At 39.3% G+C, this 16,826-nt stretch overlaps 1 protein-coding gene across 4 annotated transcripts in view; it reads right to left on the minus strand.

Annotated features, from left to right (window-relative positions):
* LOC111251483 (secretin receptor-like) overlaps positions 1-16,826 on the minus strand; it is a 91,536-nt gene that overhangs the window by 19,864 nt on the left and 54,846 nt on the right. For all 4 annotated transcript variants that reach the window (XR_015329486.1, XR_015329485.1, XM_086991772.1 and 1 more), the window contains exons 3-8: positions 15,191-15,338; positions 13,272-13,376; positions 5,991-6,096; positions 2,208-2,367; positions 1,635-1,695; positions 924-959 (exon numbers count right to left, since the gene is read on the minus strand). Coding sequence is in view for 2 of the 4 variants with exons in the window: in XM_086991772.1 (XP_086847898.1) it covers positions 924-959; positions 1,635-1,695; positions 2,208-2,367; positions 5,991-6,096; positions 13,272-13,376; positions 15,191-15,338 (616 nt within the window). In the remaining 2 variants the exon portion in view is untranslated. The remainder of the gene's footprint in view (positions 1-923; positions 960-1,634; positions 1,696-2,207; positions 2,368-5,990; positions 6,097-13,271; positions 13,377-15,190; positions 15,339-16,826) is intronic.

Genomic DNA, 16,826 nt, shown 5'->3' on the forward strand with positions numbered 1-16,826 from the left:
CTTGAAGATCATAAGGTTTCAAAATGAAGTGGTCCAAAAAGCTATTTTCAATACACGTGAATTTTTGATACGCAAAACGAGCATTTTGTTAAGAAAAATAGCGGGTGTCCTCCAAATAAGTTCTAATGGTTGGTTAACCTTTTCGAAATCCTTTGCGCCTTGTTGCATTTTTCGGACTATTTGGCCGCTTTTGAACTTTGTTTTTTTTGTATTGTTGACCTGCTATGAGTCAAAAATTTAGTTTTGCGCCAACTTTCAGCGTCGCCACGTTTACCAGTATAGTTTGGCGCACGGTCACGATTAAATGTTATTTGCGAATTAAAAATAATTTCAAAGGATTAGTGAATGGTTTAGGTTTTCAATTGAAGCGGTATTTGCTATGAATAGTGGTTATATTGAAGAAGTATGACTGTCGACAATGACAGTTCGTGTGTATGTATATAAATCTATGGGGTGCAAACGCGAAGCCGTAAAGCCATCGTGTTCGAGTTTTTGAAATGTAAAAACGTCATAACAGTTATACTGTAATAACTCACCAAAGATAGCGTTTATGGGCATTCCGTAAAAGGTCAGCCGAACTGGGACACCAGTCCCACAGAAATTGATTCCGATAGCTTACGCAAACCTAGAATGCTATCGTCCGAGTGGTTGCCCTTTAATTTTCTAGCTTCTTTTTTACCTACTCACGGAGTAAAATCGGACTGTATGGCCGCGTTAAAGCTACGGTTTCAAACGGCCAGTTCTCATTCCGCTTAAGAAAATCAGACTCCCTGACTCCGCTACAATTGAAGCTAGGTCAAAGGATATATATATACATATATATATATATATATATATAGTGTTTGCTATATTCTTCTGAATTCGCTTGTAGCATTGAGAACCGTTGCCGGTCTGCGGTAAGCCGCAAGAAAACATTGACTAACTTTTCGGTGTCTTCTTTAGCAGACTGATACGATCTCCTGTAAATGACACGGCGCCCCGATTGAAACAAAGATGAAGTTTGTGCTTTGTAATTATTAAAAATAAGTGTGCGTTACACGAGGCAAAAATTACAGACATATTTTAGGTGTTCCGATATGATCCAAATTAAACAAGGTCTTTCCGTCAGGTACCGCTGTTTACTCGTTAGCTTATTAAGATTACCCAAGTCAATACAGACAAATCGCTAATGATTATCAAGAAAAGCAAGATTATGAAGCTTTGCCGCTGTGAAAGTCAATAACTGAGCAAATAGTTTATCTGAGATTAAATACAACGCAGCATGATCAGAAGCGTCACCTATTCGAGACGGCTCACGTTTGCACTTTATTTTTCAGGCCATGATCCCAAAGAGCTTTAGGCAGTATTTGCTATTCACCTGTTTTTGCAGAACGAACAGGCTTTCCCATCCAAACCCATTATTACTGCATTTGGCAAATGACAGTCACCGGTAAGGTCACATAGCTAGACTCATGTGACCTTAACCTAATCCAACGGAAACTATTCACATTTGCATACAAAGGCAATCATTTTTGTGCTATTGACCTAGACAGGACCTTTAATCTGAATGTGTTTACTACGAACAAGGCATGGTCATACGAGTAAAGCTTTCTTTTTCTATTTTTTACATCTCAAAATCAATAAACAGCACTTACGTGTCGTTGCCTACGATATTTCGAGCAATCGCCCATACGATTACGCACGACACAGGCAAACCTAGAGAAAATATAGAACGCATGACTGGTAATGTACTCCAATGTGTATCTGCTAATTTCGTAATGACTATAATTGTTAGGTATTATGAGCGTACTGTTACTTTACTATACGAGTGTTTGAAGCTAACCTTGAGCTAGGTTCGAGTGGTAATGGCAGGACATTTTATGCTGATCGTTAGTTTGCAAACGAAAATTAAAAAAAAGGAGGTAAATATTGTTTGCCAAGTCACTTTTCTCCGTTCGACGTCGGCCGTGTCTTAATTCTAGTGGCAGGTACTGCACAATTACTCTACGATATTCTCTTCAGTAAATATAGTTTAATTATTATTATACTATTAGTTTCTTTTTCAAAAATACCTCACTCTTGATAGAAAACTAATGTTATCTCTACAATAGGGGAGACCGTACTAGGGATGAAAACGAACCTGTGTTCAATATTTGAGAGCCCTATATAGGTGTTTATAATGTAGTTCCACTTGAATTAGTGTACCTAATATTTACAAATATACATACCCCAGCCCATGACAACGTATTTAGCGATACTAGATCCATCTGCGTAGAACGAGTTAAAGATAAGGTTATGCAGGTAAAGACCTTCGACGAGGATCCAGCAGTAATTAGCCATGAGTGAATAGTGAAACAGGCACATCAGCATCCAACACTGTGGAGTCAGCTGCAATGTTACAGCAGAGACATTAAAAAGGGTAAATAATGGAGACTGTCTATCAATCTCATGGTTTAAACCGGCGCCAACGAAATTTAAAAGGATAAGATTACTTTTTGAAACGTATGGTTAGAATATGGATATGAAGACGAGTAGTAGAAACCCATTTCGTAGGGTAGCTCCTTCAGCCTATACTTAAAAATCAATACATCGTTCCTTTATCTGGCTTACCCGACGATCATTTCACTGTTCATGGTTACATGGGCTACCGTTTGCCAGGGATCGTTCAACCGGACTTGTTACCTGGTAAACTCGATCCTAGCCAGTATCGGCTAACCTTGGTAGCTAGGCCGCCCTATACGTAACGGGGTTGCCAGTAAACGTAAAATCTATATGAAAGCTAAAAGCACACTGTTTCCTCGGCTCTCCATAGAATCGCGGCAAAAGCCTATTGTGCTCCTAGTTCTCGAAGTGGCAAGCTAGGACACGTCTTACCAAGATTCTAGATAGCTGAACAGTTGTAATTAGTAGATGAACTGAGATTTTCGAAAAGGGTTAGTAGCCAAGATTTGTTGCGAAGCGACTCAGACTCGCCTACTTGTTGCTGTGAAGACTAAATACAATAGCGCCAACGGCTATTGGACATAAATTGGGAGTGTCTCTTTCTTCTACAAGAAATAAGTGCACTGGAGTTGTAGTTATAGGTTTACTTTTTGTGCTTAAAAAAGATAGAATGTTGTAACCTGTACATAGTGTGGCAAGAATAGTTTGTGAACGGTCTTTAATTCTGGGTTAATAATTAATGGGTTCAAGTCTCCGCGCTTCCGCGTCTCCGCAAGTTCCAGTATCGTACCATTCGTTTGGCACAGGTCTTACAGTATCCACTAAAACCGACATCTGTACTATATGAAAATACGTGCACTGCACGTACAATAGGAAAAGCTTTACTTCAAAGCTTCTAAACTTGATAACAATCTGTGTGTAATAGTTTTGATTTGCTATGATTTTGTAGCTTTCTGTTTCCGCGCAATTATAGGTCGAAGTATTAAAACAATCACATCAGACCCATTTGGGCTTGCCCTAACGTGCCGGTTAACCTCGAACTGCCGTTTCTGTACACGTCAACTCTTTAAAGGAAATAAGTTTGTCGAGTCTGTTTCGAAGTGCTATTAACCCCAACGTAAATGAGTACTTGTTATACCTCAAGATGGCCGTTCTAGTAGTTTCGTTCGACATATTTAGTAGCCATAGCATGGACGATGTTGTAACCAACAGAGGTGAATTTGCACTGATTCCGAAGCCACTATCAAATATTGGACGATAGATTCTTTTGAATCTTTCTTTAAGGAGAACTGTTTTCTTTTATACATGGTGTTCTTGTTAGGTCATCGCAGGAAAACTCGAACGCTGAACATGTACAGCCATATAATTAGCACAACATATACAGTGGATTATTATGACATATCGTAACGGGCGTGAGCCGAACGTTTTTTTCGAGAAAAATTACACTTGATGTACCTGACCTGTCAAAAGCGACCGTATAGTTGAGACAGAATCTAGAGCCGTTTCTATTAATAGGATGGTAACTAAGTATAAACAATGGAAATAGGGAAAAGTGTTGTCTTTCTCTGTTTGTGTACGGAGTGCATTTTAGGTTTCACATAGTGTTACGAACAGCGGCCTGGCCTTGCTTTAGGCAGATACTTTCAAAGTCTGCATTTGACCATGTAGCGGCCCAACCATCGGAACATAGGTAATGAGAGACCGAAAGAAAGCAGTAGATCGGCAATAGGATGAATTTTGAACATAAACGTGTCTAAAATGCAGCTCACTGTAGCTGCTCTGCACAAATGAAGAAATCTTCTTTTACGAGTACTTTTATGAGTACGCCCTCAAATGTCGGTCACGGCAAGAGGGCTACTGATAACTAAAGATTTTGTATTGTGCAATGGATTTGGCAGGTATGCGCCATATGAATGTCCTTTGCACTAGGGTAACGACTGGCCGAATCAGAGCAAAATTACGATGGGAAGCAAAACACATAGCTACCTGAACAGCCTTAATAAAACGCTGAAAAAAAAAAGAATAGTCGGTAAAATACGAAGAAACTCATCATTGTGCTGTCACTAGAATGATTCCTTTGTGTTCCGCATCTTTCGACTGTTAATTGAGTTGAAATATGGTAGGCAGAAACACGGATCGTCGTAGAGTGGAGCGAAGTTAAAGCATTTTTTTTGGAAACAACATTTTTATTCTCTCCACCTCCAATTATCAGCCGCTTAAACAAAGTACGTCACATATTAACATAAGTTCTATTTTAAAGGCTAGTTTTTTTTATTTTTAATTCGATTGAGGTTTTTACGCGCCACTTGCTTGCTTTGTTAGCGATCGATGGCGACGTATGGCTGTAGCTCATCGAAGAAGGCATAGCTTATCGTGGCTAGTGCAGGCTGGAAGTAAAACGTAATCCTAAGTTTGCTGACATGCTGCCCCTAGTTGCACTGCTTAGTTTTTTTTTTCCACTGTAAAAGTTGTTTGATTGTAGCGCGCACAAAGTATTGATATTATTATGCATGATATGTCTGAAGGACAACAACGTTCAAGCTTCAAAGGAAGCGAAAAGTCTATGGTTTCGAACCTTCCAGACTAAAGCCTATTAGAAGAAGAACTTATTTTTCTGTTATTGGAAATAGAAATATTTCATTGATCTCTTTTATATCAGGCATTCCTAACAACGTTCCAAATAATCATCTTTTGCGTAAGTGAGTAGTATGAGCCTCAGTTCGTAAGCTCATTGGCAAGCCTCACCACCTGGGGGGAACAAAAAGCTTTAATCAAGGAAACTATGCCAGTTATACTTAGGGCGTATGGCAAGCCCTAAGTTCTTCCTAAGTTAAGAGCCTTAATTAAGCGAAGACAACAATAGAGACCGGTGATGCACCGTATTTATATCCCTATTCTAATATCAGCTTTGACTTTTGTTTTTTAAGACATTATAGGCAATCTGTCGATGCTAAAAGCGAATGTTTTTGTGCTATTTACATACTGACAGTCAGGACACTTGGGGTTAGGCCGAGAGGGAGCCTCATTTATATATGCCAACAGACAAACAAAGAGTAGGAACTTACTCACATCTTGCAATAACTTTAGCTTTGTTTTTGAGTGCATGATCTGATCATGGGTTTTATCGAAAGCCGCGGTCCTTGGTATTTTGCGCCTTAATAGATCGGCTTAAGCATAAGCCATGCTGATCTGACAGTTCTGGATTCAACATAAATATATATCAAGCTTGTTCAGAATAGACCACACTTGATACAATTGTGTTCGTGTTGAGCGTCAAAATAAAACAGAGGCTTCGTCTGCTAGACAGGCATTCATCACTGCAGGGACACAGAACGAGTCCATCATTTTATTGTAGTAATAATACCAACGTGAGACAAATTTCTTATTTATTTCATTCTAGAACCGGCTTGATATATGAGAACGTCTGCTCGCTTATTTTTTAAGACGTAGAACCTCCAATGTCATGCAAACGCTTATTTATATGTTAGTGCAGAACTACAATAAATAGTTGTATTTTACATAGTTTGCTAAGTGATAACAGTTTTCCTTAGAGCTAGTTAGTAACTTACATCGGAATGCCTCGTTGAACTATGCTTATGGACCAGAACAACAGCCCGAACAATAAACGAAGCAAAAAGATGCAGGTGTATCTTATTGCGTGCGCATCGTAAACGCCTGAAACAAATAAAAGTTACATTATATTACCATAATAGTAGTAGTACGTGGTGCGGCACGTAGCTCAGCTCAGCGTCTTGCTGTCACGCTACCTTTGACGTCCTTCATTTTTGACAGACATGACGATTCCAAAAAAAATCTAACCGCAATTAGACGCTCTTAAATACTTAAAAGGGCCGGTGTGAAATTATTATTTATTAAGAATTTTAACGCTACCATTCCTGATCATCTGCTTGGGTAGTCCTGTACAGCAGCACAAACGCGTTCGATTGGGATAGAATTAGTATAACACAGAAATAACTGATTCGCTTAAAGAGGATCAGACATACTTTACGGACGTCATTTCTGATCTCAAGAACTGCGGCATACAAGCGCTTTATGGTTGGTCTGCGTCACAAAATGTTGCTTCCAGTATCATCTAACCCGACAGGTCGATGATTCGATTGGAGCGCCAGATTCGAGTGTAGTGCAACCGGATTCTCTAAGTCATATGAAAAATGAACATAGGCCTAGAAAAAGTGCTTAGGATTTTTTATTAAAAAAAAAAAAAAATTTTTCCACTTTCTCTCACGTGTTGTTCACTTCTAATATACGGTTCGAAAGTAATTTTCCGACTCGACCAGGGTGCAATTTAAACTCAATTCAGTTTTGCAGAAACGGATGTTCCAGGTGGAAACAGGTGACAACTTCCGGATCATGCGTTTCATAGGGCTAGCGAAATAGCCCGCGGCATTTTACTTCTGCACCGTAACAACTCTGTCGCTGAAAAGACTGCTCACGAACAGTTTGCCAAGTTTGAAAATGATATCCGGGATCTAGAAGATGCCGCCCGCTCTGGGTGACCGTCTGAGTTTGATGGTGACCATTTAGACCGGCATGGGGCATTATGCGGGCACAATCATTTATTTCTGCACAAAATTGTCACCAGTAGTATTGAGAAGCGATGTCTATATGTTAACACTAACCACGAACCGGTTTAGGAGAGAAGCCAAAGTCCAGGGTCCAGTAAGATATTCATCCAAAAAAATTATACGTTCCCTTTGGTACGCCTGCAAGGATCTGATTCACTAGAAACAGCCTCCTACAAACCCAACAGTTAATCGGTATATTTATCTGGCCCAGTGGCATTACATCAAGCAAGCTATTGAAAAGAAGAGGCCCGGCCTGGCTCTACCACACCAGGCCATCCTGTTCCGTTAAAGTAAATCGAACACTACAAACACCTACTTTAAAATGGTAGGCCTATGCTTATGTGAATAATTGTACAAATTAGCTCAGCGTGCTAACATCAGCATAAACTGGAGATTTATGGGCATACGATTATGTTTTTATTGAGAAAGTAATTGTTTTGGTACAGTGCAGAAACTTCTCAGCCTTATGCAAATGGCTTTTATTTGCACAGAACGAGATACTGGTGCAGGTCGGAAATATGTTCCACTAGAAATCATTCAAAAAGCTATTACTGCATGAATTCGCGTAACATTAAGGTAGATATATCTCAGACGAGATGAAGGCCTTGTAACTAAGAACGTTAGTATTAATAAGAACTCGTTAAGTTTGTTGACTAGTTAGTAACTTTGTTATTTCTTATATGCTTTCCTATGTTAAGCTTTATATACGACTAGTTGTTAGTTTATCATGATGTTATGTCATTAAGTCATTTATGATATAGAAAGTTAGTTGTCGATAGCTTAAGGTGAGCTCACTTGTTGCGGCCAACTTACATCAATCCACTTACTAAGTTTTACGAATTAGATCGGCCACCAACTTCAGGTATTGGCTTTAGCTAGCATTTTATTTGCTATGAAAAGTGAACTTCTGTTCGATCCTGTTCGCTACATTAAATCACTGTAATAGAGTTTGATGGGTAGGGATGGAGATATGGTTTAATGATTTCAATTGGTAACCTGCTGTGTACTTTGTACAGATTGCATCCGTCGAATAGCTGATATCGCTCAACTTGCGGCGAAAGTATATAATATATGATAATACAGATCGGCAACAGAGCTCTTCAAAAATTTCAATATTACTAAGGGCCATAGTTCCGAAGAACCAATATAGGATACAGCTTTTCTTGCGCTGTTTGAGGTCTGGGCTATGCTAAGGTAGCACTCGTCGACATGAAGGTAACTTATGCTTTCGTGCAAGCGGGATCGATCAGTTTCTTCTTTCTTGGCTAAAAAAAACAAGCAAAAGCCTGACATCGCCTTTTTTTTGTCTGTCTGAAAGCTGTACCAATGATTCCATACAGCCAACTACGACGATAGGAACTAATTTCCCCCGTTATAATACATGTACCTGAGAGGCGCGACATAGTATGCGTTTTCTAATAGGAGCATTGAAACAACGATGGATTATACACGTGTTATAGAAGAAATGATAAATATATTTATGTAGGATAGAGGCATTATTGCCCCACTAAGTTAATTTTTCCCAGAGCTTATGTACATAGTTTAGTTGGCCAGAAACGATTAAACTCAGTGTTGGTTCGTAACACGTTCTGATTAGATTGATTTGAAATAACAGTGGGCTAATTTTTTGGGTAAAAGCTAAACTGTCTAAAACGTTTGCGTGCCACCTCTGAGTTTTAAGGTTCAGATCCGTGACGCAGTGACGGTGAGAAAGGCAACTGTATAAGGCTAACAAACTCTAAAGCGATAAATGCGCCCAGTAGTTACTTAATACATCCGCCTATAAAAATTCTCTGTAAGTCCTACAGTTTCATTTTTTCTAAATATATCTTCAGGCGCATATTAATGCATCGATTTCTGATCAGAAGCTGTCCACTTTCCTTTTCTCTACCTGTCAAAAGATAGAAATTTGATGGGCAGAGAGTTGCTATAACTAACTATAATTATCGTACATCGGCTGATCTGTATCTCACTTTCAAAAATGCTCTATAAAATCATCTAACTCGTGTTGAAGTATACTGATTATTTTGGTGGGAGGGTCGCAGATGCCCATTTTTCGGCAATTGCGTAGAAATCTTACGCTTGGTTTTATTACAGTGAACTTGAATTAGTAGCCAATTGAAATTAACGTAGGACGATGAAGGACCAAAATATGAGATCTAGCAGATACGAAGCAGCATAAACAGAAGGCAGTTTCTATCTATTGGATGATATGCGCCTCAAATACTTGATTAACAGCAAACCAATAGCGAACCGAACCGAACCATTCTGGAATAAGGAGATTCGAATATCACTACATTGTTACCTTTCTAAGTAAATTTGTATCCGAATCAAAAACAAGAAAAACATAGTGTCTTTTACATACCGAATGAATCTGGCGTGTTATTGCAGTGCCTTGATAACTGGCTGTATGGCTCGTTTATTTCCTACACAGTCTATAAGAAAGATTACTTGTGAATGAAGAAGTCTTTGATCATCTACTACGTCTTGAAGGTACCAGTTCACTTTGTGAAGATCCGTCGTGTGGCACACGTTCCAGGCAAACAGTATAATCATTTGTTCTCGAGCGATCTAACATGTGACCTACCTTCATCTACAAGCAAAAAAAAAAGTAATTTCGAAAGAGATCTTCAATCATACCTACCAGTATTGAGATATATTTCATTGTTACTTATGACAGGACATCGGAAATTTTTAGAAAAGACTGTTTTTTTAAATGATTCGCTTTATCAAGATCATCAATTACGGGTCCATGTTTATTTTCTTTCAAAATCAAAAGCACGTCATCAGCCATCATTACCACAGTTAGTTATCAGTAACTCCATCAGTCACAGATCCATTAGGTTTGAGAAGTGAGTGAATCGCTTGAATGCAGTAGAATTTGGCTGAAGATAGGATACGCGTCAGCGCTCCCAACATCACAACAGAGCGGGACTGGAAGCGTCCTAACCAAGATTTTTATCCTTTACGATTCTCTGAGTTCTCTACTGTAATAGCTGACTTAAATTTGTTCGCCGTGAAAATGGCTTCTCACAACAGCGTGATTTCCCGAGATCGAAAATGCTTTATTTATACAATATTCCGATTTGTGCTATAAACAATACACTGTAGCCCACGGAGCGCAAGGAAAGGATGTAATGCTAATTGATTTACCTTTTTTTAACATCGGAAAGGTGCGTATCGCAAAGTTGTCTCAATCTCAGTCTGATACCTGTTTGAGCAGCAAAACTACGCATATATATATTCACAACCTTAATCACCATTAGCATCCAGTCGAACCCTTCGACAAGCGCAATAGGAATCAACTATTTATATGCTAGGTTAGGTCTAAGATCCCACACACAGGAGCTTTTTTCAACACCGGAAGTGACGTTTGTACATCTGACCGATACGAATAAGAATGTTCGTGTCTGTGGTATGAGGATCTTTTGTACGGGGCAATACTCTTCAGGAGTCGAGTTATTATACATTTAACCACGTTTGTGTTTGTACTATTCTAATAACTTCAAATTTACAGTCAGTAACACACATCGAAGGCTGTAGATCACACAGAGTTTTACTGGCTTGTCGGACCGTCAGATAGGATTGTTGTACCTTAAAAGAAAGCAGATAGAAAAAATACATTCTGTTCTGTGGAAAAATGAAAACGCATGGGCAAGACTAGCCCGTATATAACTGTGACCCTACTATAGTTCGTCATTCACTACAAATTGTTCTTTGCCTAGTGCGTTACGTAAAAAAACGTATACACGAAGCGCAGCAGCATCCCGATGATAGCTTGGCGATGACAGGTTGGCCATGTACTGACCATGGCAAAAGTCTGGCAAAACAACTAACAGAGACAGAGTGCCTGGCAGAAAATCGACAAAACTGGGAAAGAAATAAACTTTAAAGGCGTATAGTAGCACATTGAAACATTTGTCTTCATGATTAATGGTTAAATCGCATACGCTTACACCTCAAAAACAGTATCTGGGCGGTAGTTTACTTCGATGCGGGGTTGTACGCGTTACAAAAATCTTACACTTCTAAATAACGGAGCGAAAAAAACACTTGGTTAAATAGATGCTCAAGGTTCGACCGTTCAACATATTTCAACACATGCCATCACATACCACCTCTCATTTGACAACCTCTTTTATGACTGGCTCATTTTTGTCAAATCTCTATAAATCGTATTTATGTCCGTAGAACAGCGCAGTCGTTACGGTTTGTGGCAATCAGAGAAGGGCCAACTTGCCAGGATACTAATCCTGTAGTAAGGAGGGTATGAAGCAAAGTCGAAGGCACGCACAATTGTAGCAGGTTGCATGACTAGTTTAGAGGTATTGAAGTTTTTTTAAAAGCCTTAAAAAAAGTCTCCGGAATAACCGTTTTGGCCCCAACTAGGAGATCTAGCCTGTTTGGGTCTTACTGAAATGACTTGGGGTTTTTCCAAAAAGCCTATGAAAACGCATGATGATCGTATGCTATCGTAACCATTTGCCGACACTAAAATTTGAATTAGCGATGGCCACATTTTTATGGTTAGCCAGGCTCTCAAAAGGTTGCATATTAGCCACTCACACCACGCCGCTCCGTGTCGGTGGTATGGTTTAAGTGGCAATAAAGATGTTTTTGTCGGTCTCGTTTCGGAAGTTGCTGCCGACCAGATGGCCTTCCCCATATTTGAGGCCTGTGTAATGCAATATGAGTTTCAAGATAGTAGTGGACGTTATAAGCACCTGCTCGGGGCTTCCCTATGAATTCTGCCAGATCTAGCCCAACGCCAGTTTGAATCAGTGGTGCCTAGCATGGAGACGTGGGATGAATTTAAGGCTCGTCTATTCAAGCATTTTCCACAATCACGAAAGGTAGAATACTTCGTATGGACTTCAAAAGATAATGCGAACCTGCATTCGTTCACTCACCAGAAACAATTTCTGTTGGAAAGCGTCGACAATTGCTTGAACCTGAGACTTTCCTTGGTTGCTCCGGTCTGAAAACAATAGCTGATACATCATACTTTGAGAACAGACCTCTTATCTCCAGACTTTGTGGTGCTGTTCTAACACTTGCTTCCTCATGATGTAAAAGTACGGTACGCCACCTTATTTCAATCACACTGCGCGCGTAAAAAGCACATATATATATATATATATATACACTTTTTACGTCTAAAGCGCATATGTATATTTTTGCTTATTGGCTTTAAAGCACACGATGAAATTAGCGAATCTGACAAAGCACTTTACAAAAAGCACAGGTGGCATACGGCAAAAAGGTTTCATTGAACATTACTTTTATTCCATGCTGCCAAAGGAGAAACTGCAGCAGATCACTTCTAAAGTTCCGTAGAAAACAATTACTATGACTATCTTTGTTTTGGCTAGTATTTCAAATGGGAAGATCAATATCTTTTCTCTTGTTTAAGTTGATATTTGGTATTTACGTATGACATAATAGATGTCCAACGTACAATCGGTGGCGTGTTCAGTGTCTATGGACGGAAACTTAAGCTTTATAATCAAACAACTGTGAAACACGCTTTTCGCTAACAGAGTCACGGATACAAGCGACCGAATGTACCTTTACTGCTATAAATAGCTATGTATACACTCCGTCAGATCATCAGACGCTAACTATCTACTGTATAACATTATCAAGTGCATCGTAGGACAAACATTGCAAATAGACTGGGATGCAACTACGTCGCTCGGGTGCTATGTTACTGACATATAGATAGATGAAGCTCTTTTAACCTCTTAGATCTGCAACTATACTTAAGTTCAAAAGCATTCTAAGTTATCGAGTGTGCAGTCTGACGATATCTCTCCTTTTTTGGTGTGAAAAGAGGTAAGTCTATATGGACAACTCGCAAATCTTTGGAAAAACTATTGAGACATAACTGCGACACTCAGATACACGATGGCCAACTTAAATTTCTATTTGGCAAACTTTCGGGAACTATGCACTTCCATTGTTGGAAATATGGTTAAACGTTTCTTCTTTTTTTTTTTTGGTTAACCTGGACTCTCCTGAGCAATCTTATCCATGGGAGGATCCATTTTTGACGGACTCGACAAGTTACCTCAACAGTGGCTTGTTTAGTGCTGCGCTTTCTAATCCCTCTATATCGACCGGACACAGATAGCGTTTCAGTTTATGTACCCAAATATATTTGAAAGCAAAGATTAATACCGAAATATTTCTAGACTATCAAAAAAAAAAACAGAAAGAAGAAAGTTACAGCGTAAGGTGAAAATAACAAATATCTTAACTTACTTGAGCGATGCGAGTAGCGTGAAGGCACCAAGTAGAAGTGCTAGTGATGTGGAGTATCCTACGATCGACATCTGCTTAATCGCAGGCAGATGCACTCGGATTAATCTGTTAAAACGTAAAAATAACAACAAATTATTGTGATGCCAAATGAGAGGATTTGAGTTTGTTTGCCTGCTAAGGACCGATGTATCTGTAGTACCGTCCGTATAAGTCCTTTCTAAGAACAGTGTTCTATACGAAAATAGAATATCTCTCGCCACTCGTGCTTGATACATACTAAACAGCAACACGCATATATTATATTGGGTAATGAAGACCGGGCATACATGTTTCCTTTTGAAAGCTTTTTCCATAGTTCAATTTCCTTATCGTTTATACCGTTCAGAAGTGCTATTCCTGCCCTATCAGCGCTCTATAACGGTATTACGCTGTGAGTGCAATATTAACTCAAACGAATGTCTTATAGGATAGAGGTTTCAGGTGGAGAAACGCGGAAACAAATTTTCAACGCCTTCTATACTATGCATTTCGTCAAGCTAAACCGAAACAGTCCTCGACATTTGCCCTGTATATATTGTAACTGCATTAAAGCGGAAAGAACTTTTTCAAAAGCGTTTCGCCAAGTTTGAAAACGATTTTGGGGATATAGAGGGCGCTCTTCGCCATCACTGATCATCCGAGTGTATTGATTTTCATATGAAGGCAATTTTGAAACACCCTCCGATAAACAATTTGGGAACTGGCCGAAAAAATTCACTGTACCTATATAAGATCATCGTTAACCATCTCAAGTCCCTTGAAGTACTGAAGCTTGAATACAACACGACGATTACGGCTCAACGCTGTACCCCAGCATCTCGCTGGGTATCAAGTGTACCGCAGCTGTAATGGTCGATTTTTGCGTTAAATTATTACAGGTGGTGAGAAGTGGTGTTCGTACGTCGACATGACTTCAACATCACAGATAAGTCCAGCCAAGAAGCCAAAGACCCAAACCCAAATACGTCATTCAGAATAGACTATTCTTTGCGCTCGGTGGAACTATTAGGACCTGAATGACTAGGAACAAACCAACGAGTTAATCGGCACGTATGTCTGGCGCGTCAAGTCAATCAGGCTGTCTCCGAGAAATCCTTGATCAAGCAGGTTAGGTCATTCTGCAACAATGCAGAGATACCGTTAAAACTAACCTCCCAGACTCAAAATGAACGATTTTGTTACAAGCTCTCTATTTTTCATTCCGGCAAATAGCTTTCACCAGCTTATTAGGCAATCACTTTGGTAGCCTTACCTTCAGTACGGATCAACAATTTAAAACGTAAAACTTCTGCGAGATGGCATATAGTATGTGATGAAGAGGTAAACAGAATCGGGTAATACATAGTAGAACAACATACTGTCATAGGAGTAAAAAAATGTGGTGCTTTCTATCAAGTAAAAGAAATCGTCGGAACTCATGATCCGACTGAATACCGTATCGACCTATATTTACCAGTGACCACCGAAGGTCGATACGAAGTCATAGTCATTCCTTTGATTTACACGCGTACACACTGGGCGTTTTTTCAATTTTTTATTAATTTTCCTAATTAAATATAAGAACAGTTTGAATTTCTGTAGTCTGAACGCGGGCCCGTTAGAATAGTTCAGTCATACGTTGTGATTAACTAAAGAAACGATCTGTTGTTACATTGCGCGAACCGCCTCCCCAACGATAGATCATTCATATTCTAGCTAAGCTATTCTATTAGAGCGTCTTAGTTTTTGCAGTTGGGTTGTCACTGTACAGCCATTGACCGTTGCCCCTTGCGGATAACCCACTATCTCGATGTGGAACTGGGTACGCCGATGTAATAGTGCCAACTGTATTTTCATGAAGCTTATGACGTGGGGTAAGAATAGCTTAAGGAAACTTTCACCTGTAAAGTTCTTGCTCATTCGGTGATAGAGCAACTGTAGGGTCCATATTGCAGGCGGAGAAGTTTGTATACAGGTGCCAGCTATACGAGTCACTGGACTGCAGCGAAGTCCACGTGCCGTTTGCGCCGCAGTGTCGCCATGCGAACTCTGTAGGAATGCAAAGACAAACAAAACAAATGTGTTGAAGGACAAACATTGCTAAATATGAGAAGCTGTTATTGGCAAATATTGATTCTACATTATATGTATAGGTCCACGCAATATATGTGAAAATAGATTAGGAATATTGTATGATTTACAACTAACGGGATCGGTTTCATAATAGGCCTGCTATTTACGATACTTCGTGAACGGCTCTTATTGTTAATAATGGTCTCTGTTTAAACAATGCTGGCCTTTGTGCCAACATCTGAGTCACTACGTAGACTACCGCTATCGTTAATATTTCAATTGATGCGCTAGAAGTCCTAGACTCTATTAGCCATACGTCGAAATATTTGCAGTGTTTGTTAAGCTGCTTTGTCAGGTATCGACAACAGGAGTAAGTTGCGCCGGAGGTCATATATAAGATCCTAAACCGATAATTAGCCGAAACAGAATACCTCCATTTTCACAAATCAGCCCAAGCATAGCGTAGCATTGCAGAGTTTCTCCCTCTCTCGGAGCTAAAGTGGTCTTGTTCGTAGAGATTCTACTACGTAAGTAATTTAATAACGTGAGTATCCAAAGCGAACATTTATTACTTAGAGAAACTGACGTTTTTCGGAGACAGACGGAATTCAGTAACTACGATATGTATTTATCCGGAAAGTTTTGCTGGCCGCGCTTACGGCTAGACACTTTCGCTCAGCTGCGGCACATTTGTAGGATAAAATAGAGCTTAAGTTAATTCATAGATTAGACCTATATAGTGCAGGTTGTACGCTGACTTTTACGCAAATCCTATGTTAAATAGCTCTTTTACTTCAATTTCCCAGGACTAGCTTGTCGAAGTTCAGGAACTGGTCATTGTTGAACTGCTGAGGCGAAGAAAACAGTGTTGTCAAACGAAGTCTCACACAGAAGGCATATATGTATATATAGAAATTACGCATGTATTAAATTTACTACTCATACTGTCGGAAAACTGTGTGTATATATATATATATATATATATATATATATATATATATATATATATTTATTACGCAGAACATTAGTTGACAATTGTTTTTTACGCATCGGAACAATTAGTTTCACACATCGCCTTCGAACGTCGCTTCCATGTTTCCTTTTTTTTTATCGAAGCATGACTTTGACCCTAATGAAATGTGCCCTCATACCTCAATAAGCAGAAATGAATGCACAGATACTCATTTCAGTTTGAACTCCGGTAACTTCGGTTTCCGATCGACGTGAGTCAGCAAGCATCAGAGCTCAATATGCCTAACAATGAAAACACTTTGAGATGAGTTAATGTTGTGGGACGATGTTTTATCGTTAAGTATGAAAAACAACAGTAGCACTTTGCCATGCTTGGCTACCGTACAGATCATACAGGCAACTGATATGTAAAACACAATACCTCAACCCAGGTTCCGGATACCACTTTTTGTCCTGGACAAGGTTTGAAATCGAAGAATAAACATATATATA

The sequence above is a fragment of the Varroa destructor genome, unplaced genomic scaffold (genome assembly GCF_002443255.2).
Source record: "Varroa destructor unplaced genomic scaffold, Vdes_3.0 BEIS01000005.1, whole genome shotgun sequence".
Lineage (NCBI taxonomy): Eukaryota > Metazoa > Arthropoda > Arachnida > Mesostigmata > Varroidae > Varroa > Varroa destructor.